Genomic DNA, 24,043 nt, shown 5'->3' with positions numbered 1-24,043 from the left:
AAATGAAGAGATATTTCCACTGATATTATTAAATAGCAAAATTATTCTCAACTAAACTGCTTATGTTAAGGAGACAAACATTTCATTCCCAGTGTGGAAAGGATTAGTGGATAAGGCTGGAAACATTAAAGATTTATGATTGTGGCTTGACAGATCCATATTTTACCTCATTATCCGACCTGAAAAACACTGACATGCGAGTCAATCCGTTATTCCTGCTTGATAGCCACTGCGTTGCTACTCGTGACGGGCATGTTTGTCTACTACTGCGCTGCCGCCTGTAGGTGTCTCGCGCCACGCCACTGTGTGTCTAGAAGGAGAATCAAATTGCCGACTCCACGAGGATAATATTCAATTATTAAACAATAATCCACCGGTTAATATCCCAGCGGTCCCCTTTTCCCCGCCTTGAAGTTTGAATCCCTGAAGAAATTAATTCTAACCCTGAAGCAATCCCGGCCGACAAAACTCCCATCATGTGGGAGCTACTAACCTGATAAAAAACATCAACCTCCTCTAGACAAATCTGTGTTGGAGGCGGCTTGACCATAGCACGTAGAGGCCTTCACGAACGGTTTGGGACGAACACATTTAGTGACGCTGTATCAACTGAAGAGGCTACTTAGTTTCGAATGATTTGATGAACTTGAAAGGATTAAGGAGGAAGTGGTCGGGATTTATTTCAGTGTACTAACCCAGAATTTACCTGAAGGGCCTGAGGAAAACTAAGACAACATTTTCCTTCAGGATAAGCTTGCCTCGACCGAGATTCGAACCGGATACTTCTTGATTGTAAATCACAAGCGTGAGTACTTCAACCAACGCGGACAGCCGGTTTAGTTTCATATCTGGTGGTTTTCTCACGAATTCTTTGGGCATCTGCAATGTTGGATTGCTGGTGGCTTCTCAGTACGTCTTCGTATTTTGCTGTATATCTTTCACCTCCTTCCTCTTTCCTTACGTTCTATCTCTATCTCACAATAATCGTATTAACTCTTTCTAGCATCTGCTATATGTGTATAGAGCATTCTGATTAGAAAAATAACGCTGTATTTCAAATTAAAATGGAAGACATATTAATAATGTCCCTCCGATTTGAATTTATTATGTATATTTACAACAGTAAATATAAATTCTAAAAATGAATCTGTATTTCGCGCTGTCTGCATGCTTATGACGGCAACAAACCTTGATGCAAGCAAAATCATGACACAGAGATAGGCGACAGATGTTTTGAAAATATGCCGCAGTTCAGATATTTGGGAACAACGATGACAGATCGAAACCTGATTCAGGAGGAAATTAAGAGGAGACTGAACACGGGTAATGCTTGCTACCATTCAGTCCAGAACCTTTTGTCTTCTCGTCTGTTGTCTAAAAATACAAAAATTAGAATATACAAAACTATAATTTTGCCTGTGATTCTGCGTGGGTGTGAAACTTGGTCTCTGGCGTTAAGGGACGAACACAGACTGAGGGTGTTTGATAACAAGATTCTGAGAAGAATATTTGGACCGGAGAGATGAAACTACGGGAGATTAGAGAAAACTGCATAATGAGGAGCTTTATAACTTGTACTCTTCGCCAAGCATAATTATAATGGTCAAGTCAAAGAGGACTAGATGGGCAGGGCATGTAGCATGAATGTGGAAGAAGAGGAATGCATATAGGATATTGGTGGGAAAGCCAGAATAAAAGATACCACTGGGAAGACCAAGGCGTAGGTGGGTGGACAATATTACAATGGATCTTAGAGAGGTAGGATGGTACGGATTGGATAGATCTGGCTCAGGATAGGGACCAGTGTAGGGCTCTTGTGAACACGGTGATGAACCTTCGGGTTCCATAAAACGCTACACAATTGGCGGCATCTCAAGAAGGGCTCAGGGCCATGAATGAGTGAGTGAATGAATAGGCCTAATATTTTCTACTTGTTGAATCATACAGCATGTGAGGACCGTGTACTGATTGACGTTAGAATTATTGCACCTCAGAAGTGAGCATGACTGTGATATGGGTCTTTCAAGACAGAGATTTGAAAATTATTGCGACGGAATGCGTGAACCTACCGCAGACTTTCATGAAATTAGACAAATTTGTCCGAAACTTATTGTTGTAGTACACACAGACCTGAAGCCTGAAAAATCAAATGTGGCTCCTCAGATGTGAGTTGGCTCACCCCCTCCACTCCTCCACATTCGTAAGTATACTTCTAAAAGTAATTTTAGAAATGTATGCGCTCTAGTCTTTTTATGTGCTACATAACTAATAAATTTTACGAAATTCAATGTTAAAGGTAAAGTTGTGCCTGTGCTTAACTAGTTGAACACTTCGCCATGAGGACGTATGGGGGAGTGGATATGTATATCCACATTTTCTTGACCTCGGCATTATCTTGAGGTGAGTGGTCAGCTTCACGTTCCGACTGCTTTGCCCTCAGGGTTAGAGCCCCTGGTGCCCATTGAATAGGAGGTTGGGTGGACCCCAGAGCCGGTCTGGATGCTGTGGAGAAGAGAAAATTGTTGACCCTACCGGGACTCGCACTCCGACCCCTCGGCCGTCCAGCCTGTAGCCAGTCGCTGTACCGACTGAGCTACCCCGGCTCAGAAGATATTCATCCATCAATGGCTCTACAGCCTTTTGTTGGGCCCTGGCCTCTTCTTCAGTTTCGTAACCTTTTTCCACAGTCGGTAGGACTCCTTGGACGAGAGATCAGCCCGTCGCAAGGCCGCTACCTACGCAGGATAACACAAACACAGACATCCATGCCTTGAGTGGGATTCGAACGAACTACCTCAGTTCGAGCGAGCGAAGACGATTCGTGCCTTATGCCGCACGGCTACTGTGATATTCAGTGTTAGTAATTTTTAATAAATTTCGATTTTTACTAATGTTTTAGTTAAATGAAATGACCCTTTCAATTTGTAACACAAATACACTTCCAAATATCGCCCCCCAACCTGAAGACATAAACGTAGTAGAAAATGCTACCTCGGGAGGTGCGAGGGGCGGATATGAGTAGGCTCTCCACATGTTTAACACACAGAAAGGACCGGGTCCTACATGCACGACTATTTTCCGGTTCAACGTTTGTCATTGTTGCTTTCGTCGCGAAAGTATATAAATATAAATACCGTTTTAAAATCGGCCACAACCTCATCTTCTTATCATCCTACCATTCAAAGTTACTGTATATAATCCACAGTGTTAAAAATCGCCATTAATCGTTTGCGGGGTCGCTTCCGGGTGAGGCCATTGGATTTTTCAATTGACCTAATCCTTCCAGCCGCACTATGGCCCTGGGTGCGACTCAGCCTCTAACAGAAATGAGTGCCAGGAATCTTCTTGGGGGTAAAGGTCCGGCCGGCGCGTAAGGCTGACAGCTTCACCGCCATCTGTGAGCCGATTGTCTAGAGAAAGGTGGGAGCCTCGGCGTCTCATAATCCTGCGGGACTCCACAGATTGCTACCTTTTTCCTTACCAGTAAGTACACAGCAAACTGAATTTGATAGTGTAGTTGCTTTTTATGAGGACTGTCTGAATGAAACCCTCCTCTGGATTGTTTGGGCGAAGGGTAAGAGGCCTTTAAGAATATTAATTTACAGCCTGAAATAACTTGATCGATCCAACGTTCCTATTTTGTATGTGTGTGGTATCTGTGGTCTAGTGGTCAGAGTTCCTGGCTACAGATCAAGATATCCCGGGTTCGATTCCCGGAGCTACCAGATTTTCTGAGGAGCAGTGGGTATGGAACGGGGTTCACTCAGCCTTGTGAGGATAATTGAGGAGGTATTTCAAGAAAATAGCGGCTCCGGTCTAGAAAACAGAGATTAACGGCCGTGATAAACCGTTGCGCTGATCATGTGATACCCTCTATCCGCAAAATTTGGCACTAACTTCGCCGACAAGCGGCGGTCGCTCGGTCGGTATAGTTCGCTTGCGGACTAGAGGCCACGAAGTTTGTGTTCTTTGTGTGGTATATATTATGACCCTGTCTATTTCTAGGCTGTATAGCGTCGACCAATGTTAATATTTCGCGAATACTTCATCACCGAGTACAAGAATATTAGCCTCATGCCCGTAGGTACATGGCGATCTGTGACCGGCTGCATTTGCTAGCCGCGCTGCGAAAGGGTACCATCTGAACAACCCTTGTTATTTCAGTTGGTAACCTTGAAATGACGAACTTCGCTTACCACATGATTTTTAATTCGCTTAGTGGGGGGTGGAGTCCAATTGGGTCCACTCGGCACGGCGGCCACTGATTGGCCTATTGTAGCCCACCACGGGTGAGTATGATGATGGAGAATTTGGCGGAATGAAGATTGGCAGGGGAAACCGAAGTACTCGGATAAAACCCGCCCCAGCGCCACTTTGTCCACCATAAATCCCACTTGACCGAACCCAGGCCGCCGCGGTGGGAAGCCAGCGACTAACCGCTTGAGCTATGGCGCGGCCATACCACATGATACTGCCATGTCCTGCCTTATGTTGGGCTCCGTATGAACAGGGACTGGGGAAACAGATCGCTTTATCTTCACAGTCTGCACATATGTACCTGCAAGGCGAGGAATACAGCCATAAGAGGCCTTATGCTTTTGTAGGATACTTCGGAGATGTCAAGTTAGGCTCCCCATAGCGTGTACGTAATTACCTCATGATCCACTAACGCGCTCTAGGAGCTGGCCTCAGAACTGACATGATGAAAGTGTCAAGTGCGGAGACGCGAGATCCATCACCGGGAGCGGATTAATCATCCTCTTTCTCTTGTACTTCATTACCTAAGGCCCCTCCGCCGTCAAATTATTTCTTCCTGTAGCAGTGACGTTACTGGCGTCATCTGTGCTCGAACCAAGTTTTCATAGAAATCGATCCGGCCATTGAACACCTAATCTATTTATGTAAAAAAAAAGTAAAGGTATCCCTGTAAGAGGCCGTGAAGGCCCATAGGGTTGTGAGATGTCGAGGGTCCCACATTATCTAGACAATCGGCTCAGAGATGGCGGTAAGGTTGTCAGCCCGACGCGCCGGCCGCGCTTTACTCCCCAGGGAAATTATTTAAATCTATGTATGAAATATTTCATATTTGTCCGTAGTTCGACATTCTGAATATTGTATTTTATAATTGAAGACTTTTTGTATTTTATGTTAATATATTAAACAGAAACACCCTGTGGCTGGGAATGATTTTATAAAAAAGCAAATACATGAAAAACTCAAGGTCCATAATCAAATGTGAGGAGACCTCGACCCCAAGAGAAAGAAAGAAAGCTTGGGAAATCCCCGACTCAATTGCTTTTCTAACATATGAGTAATAATCACGTGTATATCTTTCATATGCATAAACTTGTTCTCAGTGCATTCAAATTAAAAAGAGCGCCCACAGATAATGACTTCTAATAGGAATGGTGAAAATGAGGACTTAGGGTAGCAGTGGCGTAAGGGTAGATTACAGGAGCACCAATTTGAGAAATGTTGCCGACACTATACATACTGTTTTGCGTGTGTGTACAATCCGCCGTCCCGGCTGTTTTAGTTGTGGAACGCATTTTCCATTTCAGTGTTCGTGAAGGCCCGTATCATACGTCATGTTCCAGGCTACAGTTTATAAAAGGGTGTATGTTACCCAGTTTCATTTTTCATATACCAAGCCCACCAAAATTTATCAAGGACCGACTGCAGGAACTGAAATCTTCTTGTACGTCCAAATTTACAAAGATCCCAGAGCCGGTGTGGACTACATGGGGAAGAGAAAATTCTTGACCCTTCAGAGACTCGAACTCCGACCCCTCGGTCGTCCAGCCTGCAGCCAGTCGCTATATCGACTACTCTATCCAGTCTCATTAGGTGTAGTTGGGACGATAATATGGTTTTTAGAGAATTAGGACGGGATGACATGGATTGGATTCATCTGGCTCAGGATAGGAACCAGTGGAGTAAACCTTCGGGTTCCATAAAGTGCTGATCAATTTTTGAGCAGCTGAGCGACTAGCGGTTTCTCAAAGAGGAATCATCTCCCTGGAGTTAGTTAGACTGTAGGTTGGTTAGTTAATCTGTTGCAGTATTTCTCGGCCCGGAGCCAGTCGCTATACGGACAGCGCTAGTCTGGCACCTTATACAACCCCCTACTGTAGTTTTTACAGGCATTGCAGTGTCCCTTTTAAGGCACAATTATTCAGGTACAGGCCTGCGTCTTACCATCAGGTCAAGGCTTGGAGTACGCCATATGCCTATTTCAAAGCAGTGCTGTACTTCATACCCCCTCTATAAAACGTGTATAGGGAGTTGCGGTATATAGCAGCCTGTTGTGCGTATTTTCAGCTGAAGATTAAACCGTACAGTTTTCTGTTTGAGATAGTACGGCAATTGTAGGGTAACGGTGCAGTGTTTCGAACACTTATGGTAGGAATATTTTTCTTATACATAATGATGAATACTAACACTTTGTTAGCTTACTATGTCTAATATGAGAATTAGTGCTTATTGTGATCTGAAATGCAGCATATATTTCAAAACTAAATAAAAGCCAGAAAGTTGTAAAGGAAAGGTCTCAGAAAATGTTAGTCCAGTATCGGACAGGGATAATTCCTTATTGCTGATAGGTGACACAGCTTTTTGAGAGAACATATACATAACAAGAACTATAAGACAGTGACAGGGACGGGAGGAACACGGGTCTACAGCACACACAAGTCTTATTTTTATAAAGAAGAAACGATCATATTTAACAAATAGTAATTACATGAATATGTGCAAAATAATCACATAGTTTTCAACAGAAGTTACGTATGTTCTCGAATAAAGAAAACGGTTTAGAATCCCAACTCAAATTCGACTGCTTATCGAGTGCAATACGTGCACAAGTACGTCTTTCAGGAAGCCCATATTTTTGTCTTGTTCAGCCTGCACTGCACTTCTCATGGAGTCTATATTCCATTTATTTCTTTTAGTATCAGCCACCTAAGAACTAATGAAACGCCAAAACTTTATAAAATGGGTTCGTTAATTTCGAAAGCTCGGCATTTGAAACCACGTTCAAGTGTCTGAAATTAGGCAACCCATTTCTAATCGAAACATGACAGCATAATCGAGAGTTGAAGATTTAGGAAGCGATCGAAACATATTGCATACATTTTATAATATATTATATTTTTGCCCATGGTTCTTTATGGGTGTGAAACTTGCTCTCTAACTTCAAGAGAGGAACGTAGACTGGGGGTGTTTGAGAGCAGGGTGTTGAGGAGAATATTTGGACCAAAGAGAGATGAAGTGACAGGAGGTTGGAGGAAGTTACATATTGAGGAACTTCATAACTTGTACTCTTCTCCAAGTATAGTTAGAATGATTAAGTCAAGGAGGACGAGATGGCAGGGCATGTATCACGAATAGTGGAGAGGAGGAATGCATATAGGATATCGGTGGGAAAGCCAGAAGGAAAGAGGCCACTGGGAAGACCAAGACGTAGGCGGGTGAATAATATTAATATGGATCCTAGGGCAGTGTTTGTCAACCGTCGGGCTGCGGCCCGGTAGCAGGCCGTGGCATCAATTTTACCGGGCCGCGAGAGGTTCTCCTGGAATTTGTCATTTTAGATTTCTAAGCATTTTTAATAAATAAATATTTTATAGCGAAAATATTCTGAGGAGAATAATATTTGTGTCGAGAAGCTCAGACCCAGAAAGCCTAATAACATCTGTGTAGCAAATGTCAGTGACCAGGCCGCGTATTTTTAAACATGGAAGTACATGAATGATCGGGAAAGGAATTGCCGCTGTTAATGACCTCTCATTAAAACTGTCTGCAAGCCGATTTCAACAGTGGGCGGCGTATCCTCTGTCCCCAAAACTGAACGACGTAATATCTGTGTTGCAAATGTCTGTGACAAGTCAGCAAGGAAATATGAAGAAAATTTTCCCACAGAAATTGAAGATCAAGGCAGTCTGTATCCGGAAATTCGTATTGCAGTGTGCAAGTGCCTGTTTCGAGACCCGAGTGCCGTGATTTTATAGAAGCAATAGGCCTACAGATTTAAGTTGTAATATGAATAAGAGACTAGGGACTTCGTTTGATTTCGATGTTAAGAAATCTCGTGTTGGAGGTGTTTGTGACGCAACAAATAATGATTCATCCATCTCAAGCCTACAGAGCGATCTACAGGCTGCACAAGAGGAGGGGGAAACACAGAAGAAAAAAATCTGTGTTCACTCGTGGTATACTGACAGCTCTTTAACATTTGCTTTCATACAATGTCCTGACCTTGACCAACTGCCGCTACTTCAATTGATTTATTGCACCTTATACACGTACATTGAACTTGGGACTGCAAGCAATTACAGCGTTATCGCTCTTCTACACACACACTAGGATTCTCAGTCTTCACTAGTCGTATCCTGGCAACGGATTTCAACACTGTAACTGCAGCACAAATGAAGTCTTCTCTGCACACCCTAATTTCTTTCTTGCCATTTCTTCTCAATCGCCCTCTACTACCTTCTCCCTTAGTCCTTACTTTGGGCAAATATGCCACAGTATCTTGCTTTATACGTCTATAGTAAACTTACTCTTCTTCAGTGTCTTTATTTTTCTTTCCGTTAATATGTTTTATTACTTCGTCGTATATCAAAGTTAATACTTAAGTTAAAAATTTGAAAAGACGCAATATTGGATTATCATAGCAACGAACTCTCAAGTGTTAACCTGTTACATGGACGTACGTACTATATATTCGACGCTGATTGAGCTAGGAGTCCTTGCCTCAGTGTATCGTGTATATTCTGCCAGCTTTGAGAGTCATTTTAAGTGTATGTGTGAATTTTACTGTAATATATAAAGTACATGGTTTAGGATTAACAATTCTTGCGTGTTATTCATTGGAGACTGCGTGAAACAGTCTGGACGCATGACTTGTTAACACGTGGAACTGAAAAGGAATATGGGAGAACGCAAGAGAAATAAATATTACGAAAGCTTATGTAACAAACGATGACATGTCCCGTTGAATTATCAGAGGACGTTCCACTGGCATTCATTTAGAATTCTAAGCGGTAGCGCAGTTGGTTGAGTTAGTCACCGGATTTTTCAATTGACTGAATACTTCCAACGGCACTATGGCTCTGGGGTCGACTCAGCCTGTAACATAAATGAGTTCCAGGAATCTTCCTAGGGGCTAAAGGGCGGCCGGCGAATAAGGCTGACAACCTTACCGCCATCTGTGAGCCGATTGTGTAGAGAAAATATGGGAGCCTCGACGTCTCACAACCCTATGTATCTTCATGGCTTGTTACAGGAATGTTTTTTTTTAAATACAAGTATTATTGTAATGTCCTGTGTGAAATTGTGCACAGAAAAAACACTTTAGCGCATTTTGATGCATGAAACTTACTTTCTTATGGTAAAAAAAATAAAGTAAAGCTATCCCTGTACCAGGCCGTGAAGGTCCATAGGGTTCTGAGATGCTGAGGATCCCACACTTTCTAGACAATCGGCTCAAAGTTGGTGGTAAGGTTGTCAGCCTTACGCGCCGGCCGCGCTTTACTCCCCAGGAAAATTATTTAATTAATTCCAGGTACTCATTTCTGTTAGGGGCTGAGTCGACCTCCAGGGCCATAGTGCGGCCGGAATGATTAGTTCAATTGAAAAAAAAATCCAGTGACTTCATCGGGACTTGAACCTGTAACCTTCCGGTTTGTAGCATAATGCCCCACTTTCTTACGGTACATGTATTTATTTACCCTGATTTACAACGTTCTAACTTTTTCCTACCCTTCCTGTGAATACCAATTTTCGTCATTAAAGAATTTTTGTTTGTTATCATTGTAATTTACTAGCGTATGTAATTTTTATAGAGATATGAGTGATATTTAAATTTTAGTCGGGAATAATACATTGCTTTACAGTAAATTGACTTATTTTGGGGGTACACCTCAAAATACGTGTCCAGATTTGTCGTTCTCGCTTCAGTGTGTCTTGTCGGCACGATTGCTTAACACTTGTTACATTCTTAGACCTCACGATTCATGAATATTCTATAATTTCTCGTCCACTTTAACATAGCTCTTGCATTTGAAATGTCACCAGAGTTCCCAGCTGTGAATAAAAATAATTAAATCGCGACTATAGAGTACATTACCAGTTGTGGACTTGCGTGACATCTACCGGATACATATGCAGTCACTACAACTAAACTTACGAAGTACACCAAAAATCCGCGCGTAGCAGCACAAGACGTTAGACTAAAAGCTGATTGGTCGATGCAATCGTTAGCCGATTACACGTAAGAATTCTAACCCTAATCGACGGTTGACTGGAGTCGTTGATCCCTACAAGTGCTGCCTAATTGCTCGTATGATACTTTCTTCAAAGGCAAAGTTGTGCCTGTGCTTAAAGCAATGCACAATGAAGACGTATATGAGGATTCGAGGCAATGATTTTTAGCGTTTGTAGTGAGTTTGTTAGCTTTACCACTCTGCAAATTTGTCGCCTAAAAAGAGGGACTGATACTCATTGGATGGACACCTTGGTGGACCCCATGGTCATTGGTCACTTTACAAAAGGCACACTGGTTCGTGATTTACGTATGGCTTACTAAATACTAAATGTTTATAATTGCACGTATGTTATAAAATTGTTTAGGTTGCAAACATAAGTCATACAGAATCACTAAAACACACATGTTCGCAAAGGCGAAACACAACACGGCTTAAACTTAGAGGTGGTCAAAATGTCTGTGAGAGTAAGGTTCTGACGACTTCGACGAAGATCGTTACTTCATTATTAGAAATTTACTAGAATCTGATTACAACATACAGTGGAAACCAAAATAGACATGCCGGGGACCTGGAATACATAAGAATTTTCTTCCGCAACTTTGCCTGCACAAGGTTAGACGTACCCTTGAAATAGTTTTAGAGAGTTTACGACTTTCAAGTGACTAAGCTGTTCTTACAGCATAAGGGCTTCAGGATCTTATGACAGGATCTGATAGTTTTAATGGTTATAAATCTTTAAGGAAGTCAATAAGGGTACACATTCATATGGCATGTTTGTATTTATGCTGATGTTCAGAAGCCATCATGTTAAAAAATGAAACAAAAAACAAACAAAAACTCCGTGGCCTGTAGTCCGCAAGCGAACTATGCCGAGCGACCGCCGCTTGTCGTCGAAGTTAGCGCCAACTGTAGTGGATAGAAGGTGTCACGTGGTCAGCGCAACGAATCCTTACGGCCGTTAATCTCGGCTCTCTAGATCGGAACCGCTATATCCTTGAAATATCTCCTCGGTTGTCCTCACGAGGCTAAGTGGACCTCGTCCCAGAACCCCTACTCTTCAGAAAATCTGGTAGCGACGAGAATCGAACCCGGGACCTCTGGATCTGTAGCCAGGAACTCTGACCACTAGACCACAGAGGAGGTCTCCTGTAAAATATGGCGTGTAATAATGAGGCGTTCTGCGTAGCTGATAATGTTACACTTTTCTCGCCTCAGACTAGATTCTTTTAGTTTCTTTGAGTGGGGTGAGACTGAGTCCACAAATTGGCTTATTGTACCAGCCCCGGGATTAGATGATGTTGAATGTGGAGCAGTCGGTGGAATGAGAATTGGCAAGGGAAACCGAAGTACTCGGAGAAAACCTGCCCCAGTGCTAATTTGTCCACCACAAATCCCATATGACCAGACTTGGGCTCGAACCCGGGCCTCCGCTGTGGGAAGCCGGCGACTAGCAGCCTGAGCTATGCCACGGCTCGCCTCCTTAGACTAGGTTCTGTTCTAGAAGTGGATATAAGATGTAACTTCTCGAAAGGCAGATGGGCCGTGGCTTGAAGAGGAAAGAGGAGGCACCCATTCGTGTCCCGAGCGGAATTCTAACCTTCGATTTCAGTGTCTGAGCTGCCTAAGACCGTACGCAAATTGCACACCATAGACCTATATTAGAAAATTTCGAACCAAAAATATTAGGCTATTTTTCTCCATTCGGTATACATTAGTGTTTTGTGTTTGTGAATATGCATGTGGGCCTATACAGACATTGCATTTTTCACTATAAGTAATGACGCGTTGGAAGGCGAGGCATTATTTTGCTGACTTGAATAATCGGGACTCTTTGTGTAACAGGCAGATACTGGAGACGAGGCAGCCATCTGGCGCAGTGTGCGGCCTAGACGCTCCGAACGGAACCTGCAAGAGGATGGAACAGAGAGCCAGTGGTAAGTACCATTCGTTTTTATCCTTGTTTTGATCTGACTGGGGCAGGCCGTGTTGTGGTGTACAGTACGGATCCTTTATAGCCTCATGGTTACTGTAAAAGTATATGCGGTCTGACAATAAAGTTCGCGAACACATCTCAGTAAGAGTGCTACGTGCCTCATTGCTGCATATCACTGTGGTCGCCTTCAGAGTAGTCCCTTTTGGAGGCTATGCACCGATGCCAGCGCCCAGTCCACCCCTCAAAATAGTTCTGGAACTGGTTTTGTGGAATGGCCTTCAGAGCTGCCGTCGCATTAATCCTGATGTAATCAGTGTCATCAAAATGCCTTCCTCTCAATATTTCCTTTATCTTCAGGAATGCAGAAAGGTCTCTTGGGTCTAGATCCGGTGAAGAGGGAGGGTGTTCCAGCACAGTTATTTGTTATCTAGCTAAAACTCCCTCACAGACAATTGCTCTAATTGAAGCTCAGACATTCTCGCGACGGCGCACCAGAACACACTCAGACAGCAATAGACGCCGCTCAGAAAGAGACTGCCATACATCAACAACAACACAGCTGTGAACCGCTGATATGCCAACGTCATCAACCCATTTTTTTAATTCGCTTAGTGGGGGGTGGAGTCCAACTGGATCCACTCGGCACGGCGGTCGCTGATTGGCCTATTGTAGCCTGCCCCGGGTGATTATGATGGTGGAGAATTTGATGGAATGAAGATTGGCAGGGGAAACCGATGTACTAGGAGAAAACCCGCCCCAGCGCCTGTCCACCACAAATCCCACTTGACCAGACCCGGGATCGAACCCGGGCCGCCACGGTGGGAAGCCAGCGACTAACCACTTGAGCGATGGCGCGGCCATCATCAAACCATACTGAGGTTTGTGACCACTGCTGCCATGGCAAGCACACGGTGGCGTGTTCGCCACCGTGTGCTTGTCAGACCTCGTATACACCGACTGCTGCAATATACTGAATCTGCTCACTTCCCACAGAGTGTGTACGATTCTCGCAATAAACAGCTATTGTTCTCCTGAACAGCATTCATCTTTCTAGCGGAGACGTCATTTTCCTGTGATGTACGAACTGAAGTTTTATACATTGCTTCAATTTATTCCCTGTGTCAGACTGAGATTAAGAACCTAGATATATGAAACGAGGAATTTTCTTAATATTCGGACGGGCGGGGTCTAAGTAGTTTATAAACTGAGGAAACATAAGCAAGTAATTTATTTTGTATGTAGAGCTGTTCGCCGTTGTAATCCATAGCGCTGTTTATTATCACAGTAGTCAGGCAGGGGGCAAGCAGAAACATGAATAGACCGTGCAAGTTACCTTGCCTCATGCTCTTGTCTGCATGTTGGGGGATGCTGCGGAACCACTGAGATAGGTTAAGAACGACATTTTCTTTTCAAAGAGTCTCATTGAAAAACTTCTCTTTGTATTCAAGTTATAGAATGTAGGCTTTACGTAAAATACGGGAGGTTGTGTTCATTATTAGTAGGCACTTTGGAACTACTTTTGCTGAGAAAGGTAAAGCTATCCCTGTAACAGGCATAGAGGCCCATAGGGGTGTGAGATGTTCAGGCTCCCACATTATCTAGACAGTCGGCTTAAAGATGGCGGTAAGGTTGTCAGCCTTACGCGCCGGTCGCTCTTTACCACCCTAGGAAGATTCCTGGTACTAATTCCTGTTAGTTGGGCCATAATGCGGCTGGAAGGATTAGGTCAAATGAAAAAAAAAACCCCACCTCATCGGGACTCGAACCCGCGACCTTCCGGATTGTAGCATAGTGCCTCAGCAAACTCGCTACCGCGTGCTTCCTAAGAGAGGCTAATACAATTCTTGAAATACTCCTATACACACCGTGAAAGTAATATTTAATATAAATAAAATGTGATTAATATGCAACTCACTAATGAGACAATTGAGCCTGCACTGATAACGCCAAACGTTTCAAGTCAGGTGTAGACTTGGTGTGTTAAGTCTAAATGTTGACGTCAGATTTTTATCTGTCAGCCACTTCCGCTGTGTCGATTTATTTAGTGTCATCAGTGTGCAAGCTTGTCTTTTGGAAGACACTCCGCTTTCTTTGAATTAAACCTAGGATTTTAGGTTTAGGTTTATTTATTAATTTCATTAATTCGATCTGTCTTCATGTTTCAAAACGGTTACAAATTTGTCGGAACAATGCAGTGTCCTAATCAACGACCACAGATCTGTCTGAAAATGATTGTTGGAGCGATTTAATATATCTGACGCACCGACCATTCTGAATCTTATGTTACTGATATATTTTACGGAAGTGCAGAAATTGAGAAGTGTTACAGTTAAAAAAAACGGAATGGTTTCAACGGAAGTTCACACTCAATAATGCAATACGTATAGGCCTGCTGGTGGACATCTGCAACTGAAGGAACTGAAGGGCCATCTGCAGATGTTAAAAAAAAAAGCATCACAGAAAACGACAAGTAGTTAACAGCGGCCCTAGGCAATAATGACGTCAATACGAAGCAAATACCAACCTACAGTATCAGGTTACAATCAAGCCTACAAGACACCTATGAGTGACTCGGGGAGCCGCGTACAGAAAGGACCACACCAGAACAGACACACCGTGTCTGAGAAGCTGGAGTTCACGAAGTGACCGTAACTTCTGCATCTACACCTCTTCATTTGCCATCAACGCACATTCACCCTCAAGATAGAGACTACAATTAAGGTCGAAATGTTACTTGAGGACGCTGTCAATATCGAGATTATACAGCGTTTGTGGTAGAGCGGTTACTGAATATGGAGCAGGGGAAACAGAAGTGCTTGGAGAACACCATCTTCAGTTCCATCTGATCCTCCACAAATCCCATATTACCCGACCTCGGAAGGAACCCGGTGCATAACCGCCTAAGCTATGGCACGGCCCTGGCCGAACTGTTGGAATAGTTTCAACACACGACACGGATAAACAGATTACAGAATTGGAGACTTACCAAAGCCGCTTATACGTAAGAGTGACAAGTTTAGTGTGTTCTTAAAATAGGAACACGTGTGCCTAGGGAGGTAGGCTTATGTTTAAATCGGGTTTAAAGTTTCTGAATTTCTCAACTTGTTTTACCGCAAAACGCAGTCACTTTGTGGCAGCCTGGCTGACTTTGTGACACATGGCCCATGACATTTCATTTCATTACTTGATACCTCCCCTCCTTGCGCCGCTGTCATAGCGTCACCCGTACTCGTGCAAAGTCACCCTGATTTACGGTAGTCAAATTTGTCATTGCGTAAGAGCTAGAGTTTATATTCACTCTAAAATATTGTATTTGATTGATACATGAGAAATCAATATTGTAAATTACAATAACATCATGTGTTAGCCTAATTATTAATAAATTAATTAGAAAATGCATACAAATTAATATAATGAGCACTGTAATACTATGCCATTTTAAATGCATTCTGCGTTATGAAACGTGTCGGTATGCATTGTCCAAATGTTTCGTCGTCACTTCTGTACCACGTTTCACACATGGAGCTATAAGCTTATGGGGAAAGGATTCCGTAATTACAGAATATATGGAACCCAGTTTATAATTTCTATTTTGCATTTTCTATTTGAATATTTGAAGCAATTTGATAATAATCCTGTGATGAATGCGATCCATTCAGCGGACAAATCAATATCGCACTGCCATTTCGGTCACATCATAAGAAAGAGATAAGTAATCAATTTTGACAGCCATTTTCGTGGCGATTTTGCCACAAGACTTTTATCAAAAGTTAAAGTGTGAGCTGAGAAGGTTATTTGTTATGAATTATGCATTCGCATAGGTACACATTAGGAAGTTACTTGCTGCAATTTTGACAAAAGTTTAGGTACAATTTGCTATCATTCTTAATTGTATGTAATGAAGGATCTTAATTTTCTTTGTAGTTCTGACCACAAGCACTTCGCTGATTTAACCTCAGAAGTGTTTTAATTGCTCTTCCCTGTCTTCTTGTGGCCCTGTTATGCAGTTTCTTGACAGCTCGATAATTTCTCACCGTCGGGTTCATGTACCAAAGAGCAGAAGCGAAGCTCTTTCTCAGAGAAGTACACTGGCCATGCGATGTTCACAAAAGCGCAGTTCATCTTCACATTAAGTTCTTAATTCGACTGAAATAAAGCTTCTGGAAGATGAAGAAGGCAGTCTTCTGGGATTTGGCACCGTGTATATGTGGTGTTAACCGACGTTTCGGAGGAATGTATCGCCTCCATCTTCAGGGTAGATGCAGACTGGTCTGCTTTTACCGGTTCTCACGGTCTCTTCGCTTGCGGATTTCTTATATTTTTCCTTCTACCCTGAAGATGGAGGCGATACGTTCCTCCGAAACGTCGGTTAACACCACATATACACGGTGCCAAATCCCAGAAGACTGCTTTCTTCATAGTCATCGCCGTGAAAGCCTCAAATCTTCCGGAAGATGTTTGCGAACTGCAGCCATGAGTTTGGTCAGAATATGCATGCCTTTGTAAAGTGGCATTTTCATGCATGAGATAAATTGCGACTCTGATACGAATGTAGGAGTTCGGTGTAAGATCTATGTTTGCTATAATAAGTACCCCTCCCCCTAATGTTATGTCAAAATATGTCTCACATTTCTGCACTAGCAACTGCACATTCCTAACCGACATTTATCCGTTGGTCACTGTTTCCTTGGAAGAAACATCCATCAGTATTAAGTAATTATTACAGTTTACGCGACGCTAGGTATCACCAAGGCTTCGACAGCAGAGTGAAGTGAACCTTCACATCTCTCAACTCACAAAATATAATGCACCATGACATCTGTCTCACGTGCAATAACCTCACCTCCTGAGTCACAAATCAATGAGAAAAATGTACACATTTCATATGCAGTAATAGAATTCTTCTGTAGCTGTATCCCGTTGACAAAGCACTTGATCAGCTCTATGAGCTCTCTGTCACACCTGTGAGATGAAGCCCCAGTGACAGTGGATCTCAGTGTTGCGCCTACAGCAGCACGAAGTACGTTTCGGGCAACTTGAGGGACACAATTCCTCCCACAAGCAGCACAGCAGCGGTTGTCAACATGGGGACGACACGGCTCGCGCTCACCAGGTTGCTGAACGTGACAGTCCCGAGTATCCCGCCCAGCCGGAATATTCCACTAACGAATCCGTACCCGGTCGTTCTGCGGGGAAAGAAGGCAGGAGTAATTGTGAGGAACATGTGAAGTAGATGTACAAAATGTGCAAGATAATCACTGATATATTCGTATGTATCGCACAAAGTACCTAACACTGTACAAGGCACTGTCTGAGATAACTGATCTTATTTATACAGTGTACAAGATAGTGCTGAGATAATTGTATCTTACAGTGTACAAGATAGCGCTGAGATGATTGTATCTTACAGTGTACAAGATAGCGCTGAGATGATTGTAACTTACAGTGTACAAGATAGCGCTGAGATGATTGTATCTTACAGTGTACAAGATAGCGCTGAGATGATTGACTCACAGTGTACAAGATAGCGCTGAGATGATTGTATCTTACAGTGTACAACATAGCGCTAGATTATTGTATACCATACAAAATAAAAACACTTCAAGAATATCTGGTGTACACTCAAGAGGTGCGTTCGGCAGAAAAAATTACAGACGAAAAAATCAAGAATTCAATCAACTTTTCCTCTGTCATGAACAAATATTAAATTCACATGCAACTATTAAGGTGTTATGAGCCGGGATAGCGCAGTCGATATAGCAGCTGGCTACGGGCTGGGCGACCGGGGGGAAGTCCTGGTGGGGGCAAGAACTTTCACTTCTCAGTATCGTCCAGATCGGCTCTTGGGCTCACCGAGCCTCCTACACAATGGATACAGGGGGCTTTTCCCCGGGGAAATACTGCCGGGGCTTGAAGCTGACCACTCACCTCCAAATAGTGCCGAGGTCAAGAAAATGTGGAACTATACATCGACTCCTCCATACGTCTTCATGGCGTAATGCTTAATTAGTTAAGCACAGGGACAATTTTACCCTTTTTTACTGTTAGGATGTTTGAGTTACAGCTGGGCTGTCCTGGAACTTTCTTCAGGTGGTGCTACATTTTAGTGTGCATAATACAGGTGTTTGTTAGAGGACTTACCTGTACTGACACCTTCGTTGTTAAGTTTGGAGTGTGCAGTGTGAAGTAACCTGCACTGAAACTATTTCTCTGAACGCCGTTATCTGTGGTGTTCGGGTTAGGACTGGCGTATCCTGACAAAGTCATACCTGAGGTGCGTGGGATAGGACTCGATTGTGGCTATTTCAATGGCGTTCCATCCCGAGATGAAGAACATGTTGAACACGAATCCGTAAAGATCCATCACTCTGTCGGAGTACAGGAGCCAGATGCCTATCGCCGTTAGACTCGAGAGGTACATTGACAGCCCTGCAGCACAGATATCACATTGTCGTTAATATGTATTTATCTCCCTTAAGAGCTCTCTTTCCCATAATTCTATCCAAACGTAATATTTTGCTTTTATTTATACATTCTTTCATATGATCTACATATTCAAGATGGACTTATGGTTTCATCCTTACAACCTATCTCTCAGCTCTTAAACTATACACCTTTATATTTACCAGCCGAAATTTTACTCGAACGGAAAATTTGGTTGGATTTGTATGCCTGATATAGAACAGTGGCTGAGTTATGTCTTCTAGGCCCACAAGGGAATATCTACCCATCCGCTAGCTTGACTAGAAGCCGCCGAAACATACTGTAAATGCATACTTCTCTCATTGTGACCGTGAGTAGACGTCGGGCAGACAGCAGCGAAACGCTGGCCTCCTATTGGGTTCCTGGTAATGACGTTTCCGTAAGCGCTATTGACGTAATATGTGTGTTTCTTACAAGAGGAAAGGGCCGCGCCTTAGCTCAAGCGGTTAGTCGCTGGCTTCCCACCGCAGCGGCCCGGGTTCGATCCCGGGTCTCGTCAAGTGGGATTTGTGGTGGACAAAGTGGCGCTGGGGCAGGTTTTCTCCGAGTACTTCGGTTTACCCTGCCAATCTTCATTCCACCAACAATCACCCTCACCTATCATCTGGGGCTGGTACAATAGGCCAGAAGTGGCCGCAGTACAAGGGGCAAAGTCCCACCCCACTAGCAATGAAAAATAATAATACAACAGAAAAAAACAGGAAGAGAGGGAATACGTAAAATTAAAGGAGTACAGTTCAGTAACACAGTTATTGCCACTGAGCGACTGTTGGTTACTTGTAATAATCTGCGTTTAGGATTTTGCAATTCATTTGTTGCTAGTGACAGCTCATTGTAACTTAAGGTTTCCCAACCTCCCCGTCACTTATCCTTATCCGTGTATATATGTACGCCACATAAATTGTGAACGAAGCATGCACCTTAGCATATATTGTCTGTAGACCTAGTACTGGGGAACAGTAAGAGCCAGGATAGCACAGTCGGTATAGCGACTGGCTGGACGGCCGATGGGTTGTAATTCGAGCCCTGAGGCCCACCCAGCCCCTTATCAAACAGGTATCGGGGGCTCTTTCCCCGAGAGTAAAGCGACAGGGGCATGAAGCTGACCACTCACCTCCGGCTAGTGCCGAGGTCAAGAAAACGTGGGTCTATAAATCCACCCCCGTATATGTCTTCATGGTGTAGTGCTTAATTAGTTAAGCACAGGGACAACTTTACCTTTTATCCTTTTACCGAAGGGGAATACGTTAATACTATTGCAGTCAAATAAAACGATTTCGTTGACATGTCACTTCGCAGAATTTGATGCTGCTTTCACATGCTACGCGTCCTCCCAGCGGACAGAATTATGTAAAGATTATTTTACTCGGTGAGAAGATTAGGCAGTGCCATAGCTCAGGCGGTTAGACTTCCGCTTCCTATCGCGGCGGCCCGAGGTCAACCACAGGTCAAATCATGTGAAATTTGTGGTGGACAAAGAGGCAGTGGGGCCTTTTTTGTCCGAGTTTTTCCTTTTCCCCTGCCGTTCTCAATAATGATACTGTTGTTAAATTGGGAAATACTGAATTCGAAGATTAAGATTGAGCATATGAAAATAGAAGTTTACGCAATTTAATGGGTGAATGAGAGGGGTACAATAAGGTATCAAACTGAAATCGAAGAATACCGCCTTCTGGCATGTGGCGCCGTGTATATATATATATTGTATAAACCGACGTTTCGGAGGAACGTATCGCCTCCATCTTCATGGTAGAATAAAAGAAGAAGAAATCCACACGTGAGGAACCAGCGTGAGCAGATGGCTGAAGATAGAGGCGATACGTTCCTCCGAAACGTCGGTTTATGGGAAAAAAAATATATATACACGGCGCCACATCCAGAAGATGGCATTCCTTCATAGTCACCGCCATGAAAACCTCCAATCTTACAAACTGGAGCCGGTTTTCGTATCTGCGAAGCCTTATTCTTTGTTTCTGTAATGAACCTGGGAGAGTATTATCCTTCACGGTCTGGGAAATTCGGCAGCGCCACTTCCTAACATCTCATTCATTCAATTATCAAGTTCCTGCCTGCATTTTAACAATCAATTTCAAGTTGAGTGCGTTTGTAGAGCTTTGGTTCTCCGACTTACCAATGACCTTAACGCGACCCAGTTTGTCTATGGCTAGAGCAGAGAGCACGGCACCGGGCAGAATTGCCACCTGCCCAGCCATTTGTCCGATGAGCACTTCATCCAGGCGGATGTTGTAGTCGAAGTCTAGCGGACAGCCGGTAGACAGACTGAGCACGGTGATGTTGGACATCAGACAGTTCTCGAAATGCTGGTCAGATAAGTCGGTGTCCACAAACCTGCAACATCGTCACTTTAACTGAGATTTCAGCTCATATGGTTTAAAACTGTTTATGTACTACACAGTCCGTCAAAAATGCAACAAACTTTTCCTTCTTCCTTTCACTCTCACTTCCGATACATGTTTCGGCCCCAAACGGGCATCCTCAGGCGTCTCACTATGCGAAAACTGCTACGCGGCACTAATACGCGTATTATGCATTCATTACATATGCAACTGCATACTTCCTGATTCAAGCCATCATAGTCGTGGTCTAACTGCTATGCCTTAAAATAGCACACACTGTAGTTCACTTAATTTAAGTCAATAAAATCTATTAAAATTTGTTTTCCTCTAAATTCTTATTACACCTCACAAGGGGCGTCGTCCACTTGTTTAGACCTGTTTCCTTTTCTTCGGATGTTTTATTGCAGTCGCTGTTTTTCCATATGTAAGGACAACTTAAGACAACAGCACACGCTGCCAGAGGGAACAACGCACAGGGAAGGGCAAATTACAGATTGCAGACATAGCACAACAACGGGCTTACGAACAGAAAAGCAGACGACTGCAATAAAACACCCGAAGAAAAGTAAACAGATCTAAACAAGTGCACGACGCCCCTTGTGAGGTGTAATAAGAATTTAGAGGAAAACAAATTTTAATAGATTTTATTGCCTTAAATTAAGTGAACTACAGTGTGTGCTATTTTAGGGCATAGCAGTTAGACCACGACTATGATGGCTTGAATCAGGAAGCATGCAGCTGCATATGTAATGAATGCATTATATTAGTGCAGTGTAGCAATTTTAGTACAGTAAAGCACCTGAAGATGACCATTTAGGGCCGAAACATGTGTCGGAAGTGAAAGTGTAAGGAAGAAGGAACAGTTTGTTGCATTGTTGAAGGACTGTATAGTACATAAACAGTTTCAGATATAGTAATGCAACAGGATACTTAAATACAAGATTGCAGATAGTAGTCACACTAGAGTCATATGGTTTACTTCGCTTAAAAGTTACTACGTTCAAAATGCGTAGCTTTAAGCCCATACACTCGAGCTTCCTGTAGAGATATTACATTTAGCCCGAGAAGAGGCACAGTGTTTCAAACCACGTTATTTGGCGGTATCATCAATACATGAACAGGAATGGAAACTAAGATAGAAACCGTACGAAGTAAAATTCCGTGGCCTTTAGTCCGCAAGCGAACTATACCGACCGAGATACCGCCGCTTGTCGGCGAAGTTAATGCAAACTTTAGCGGATAGAGGGTGTCGCGTCGCCGTTAATCTCGGTTTTCTAGACCGGAGCCACTATTTCCTTGAAAAAGCTCCTCAATTATTCTCACGAGACTGAGTGGACCCCTTTCCAGACCCACTACTTCTCAGAAAAGTTGGTAGCGCTGGGAATCGAACCTGGGACCTCTGGATCTGTAACCAGGAACTCTGACCACTAGACCACAGAGGCGGTCAACCGTACGAGGTAGCCCATTAATAATGACACCTCAGTCTATAGGAAAACAGGCTTATATCAAAATGAGAGACATAAGGACGGATTAAAAATAAAGGAAACAGAAATATACGATGTAGATAAATCAAGAAAGAAATTAATAAATGCACAAAAGAATATTGCAGGAACTGGTATACAAGAATCAAATTACAAAAGAAAGTAAGATAATTCCACCACGGCTCTTGTCTGTAGTCAGGGGCTTGTACGTTACGTCCAGCTGAGGCGGTAGGACAAAGCGACTCACGCTCCGGCCCTAAAACGAACCAAACAAACGTGGAAGGAATAGGAAGGAAACAAGGAAAGCAAAGCCGGAAAGACAAATAAATTAAAGGAATTTTAATGTCTTTCGATGAACAAAGAAATGTTCTGTCCCCAGCCGTTGTACCAGCCTGAGTTAACTGACGCTGAAACAACGCAAGTGGTTTTATTGGCTAAAATCCCGCTTTTAAAGAATTCTTTCATTGAACAAAACGTCCTCGCACCTGGAGTCCTTGATGACGGAGTTCCTGAAGTAAGTGCGGCTGGACTTTATGATCTCGAAGCGAACGTCCTCTACAGTGCAGTTGTCGAAGCTTACATGGTTGAACGTCAGGTGGTGGAAGGAGCAGTTCTTGAAGAAGCTGTCTATCCAGCGCACATTTTCAACTGAAGTGTTGAAGGCGTGCCCGTCGTACGTGGCATTTGTGATGAGACTGGTCCTTGCGTCATACTCCCACGTGCTTACCAGCTTCTTGTAGTCTGGGAACCAAGTCCTCATGCCGTAGTACCTGCAACACGCGTCACAGTGAATGGAGCCTTGTGAGCATCGCCAATATGTGCAGAGCTGAGGGAAACTTTACTTAGCCTAATAAGAATAAAACTCAAGGAATCGTCGGTTTGTAGTGAGAGAGATGCGCTAGTGTGAACAGAACTCCGTGAAGCGTCCATCAGCAACACGCGCGCCTATGTGAACAGAGTTTCAGGAAACGTTGATTCAGCCATTCGTTCCTGCATGAGCACAGCTTCAAGGAGGAAAACAAAGTAAAGGAGTCCCTGTAACAGGCCCTGAAGGCCCATACGTTTGTGAGAGTTTCAGGTTCCCACACTTTCTCTAGACAATAGGCACATAGATGGCGGTAAGGTTCTCAGCCTTACGCGCCGGCCGCCGTTTACCCCCCAGGAAGATTTCTGGTGCTCATTTCTGTTAGAGCCTGAGTCGCCCCCAAGGCCATAGTGCGGCTGGAAGGATTAGGTAAATCGAAAAAAAATCCACCTTATCGGGACTCGAACCCGTGACCTTCCGGCTTGTAGCATAGTGTCTTAACCAATTACGCTACCGCGTGCCCCCCCCGCTTCAAGAAACATCGATTAATACACTAGTTAGTTAGTTAGTTAGTTATTGGAGAGGGTGGGTTTCCCCATGCACTTAGACCTGTATTGGTCCATTGTGCTTCCCTGTATGATTTCTACCAGTCTCTATATCCTACCGGTACTGGTGCTTACCATCAGTCCCGCCCAGCCAGCGAGACCGGCTCTACT

At 43.5% G+C, this 24,043-nt stretch overlaps 1 protein-coding gene across 1 annotated transcript in view; it reads right to left on the bottom strand.

Annotated features, from left to right (window-relative positions):
• Positions 1–16,578: 16,578 nt before the first annotated feature.
• The window catches only part of LOC111869665 (synaptic vesicle glycoprotein 2B), a 65,258-nt gene continuing 57,793 nt past the window's right edge, over positions 16,579–24,043 (bottom strand). Inside the window, exons 10-12 of the mRNA XM_023861353.2 lie at positions 20,816–21,033; positions 18,471–18,630; positions 16,579–17,387 (exon numbers count right to left, since the gene is read on the bottom strand). Coding sequence (XP_023717121.1) covers positions 17,207–17,387; positions 18,471–18,630; positions 20,816–21,033 — 559 coding nt within the window. The 3' untranslated portion in view covers positions 16,579–17,206. The remainder of the gene's footprint in view (positions 17,388–18,470; positions 18,631–20,815; positions 21,034–24,043) is intronic.

Source organism: Cryptotermes secundus, unplaced genomic scaffold (genome assembly GCF_002891405.2).
Source record: "Cryptotermes secundus unplaced genomic scaffold, Csec_1.0 scaffold839, whole genome shotgun sequence".
NCBI classification, from domain to species: domain Eukaryota; kingdom Metazoa; phylum Arthropoda; class Insecta; order Blattodea; family Kalotermitidae; genus Cryptotermes; species Cryptotermes secundus.
The sequence above is the reverse complement of the archived record's forward strand: the minus strand, read 5'-3'. Positions and strand labels throughout refer to the sequence as shown.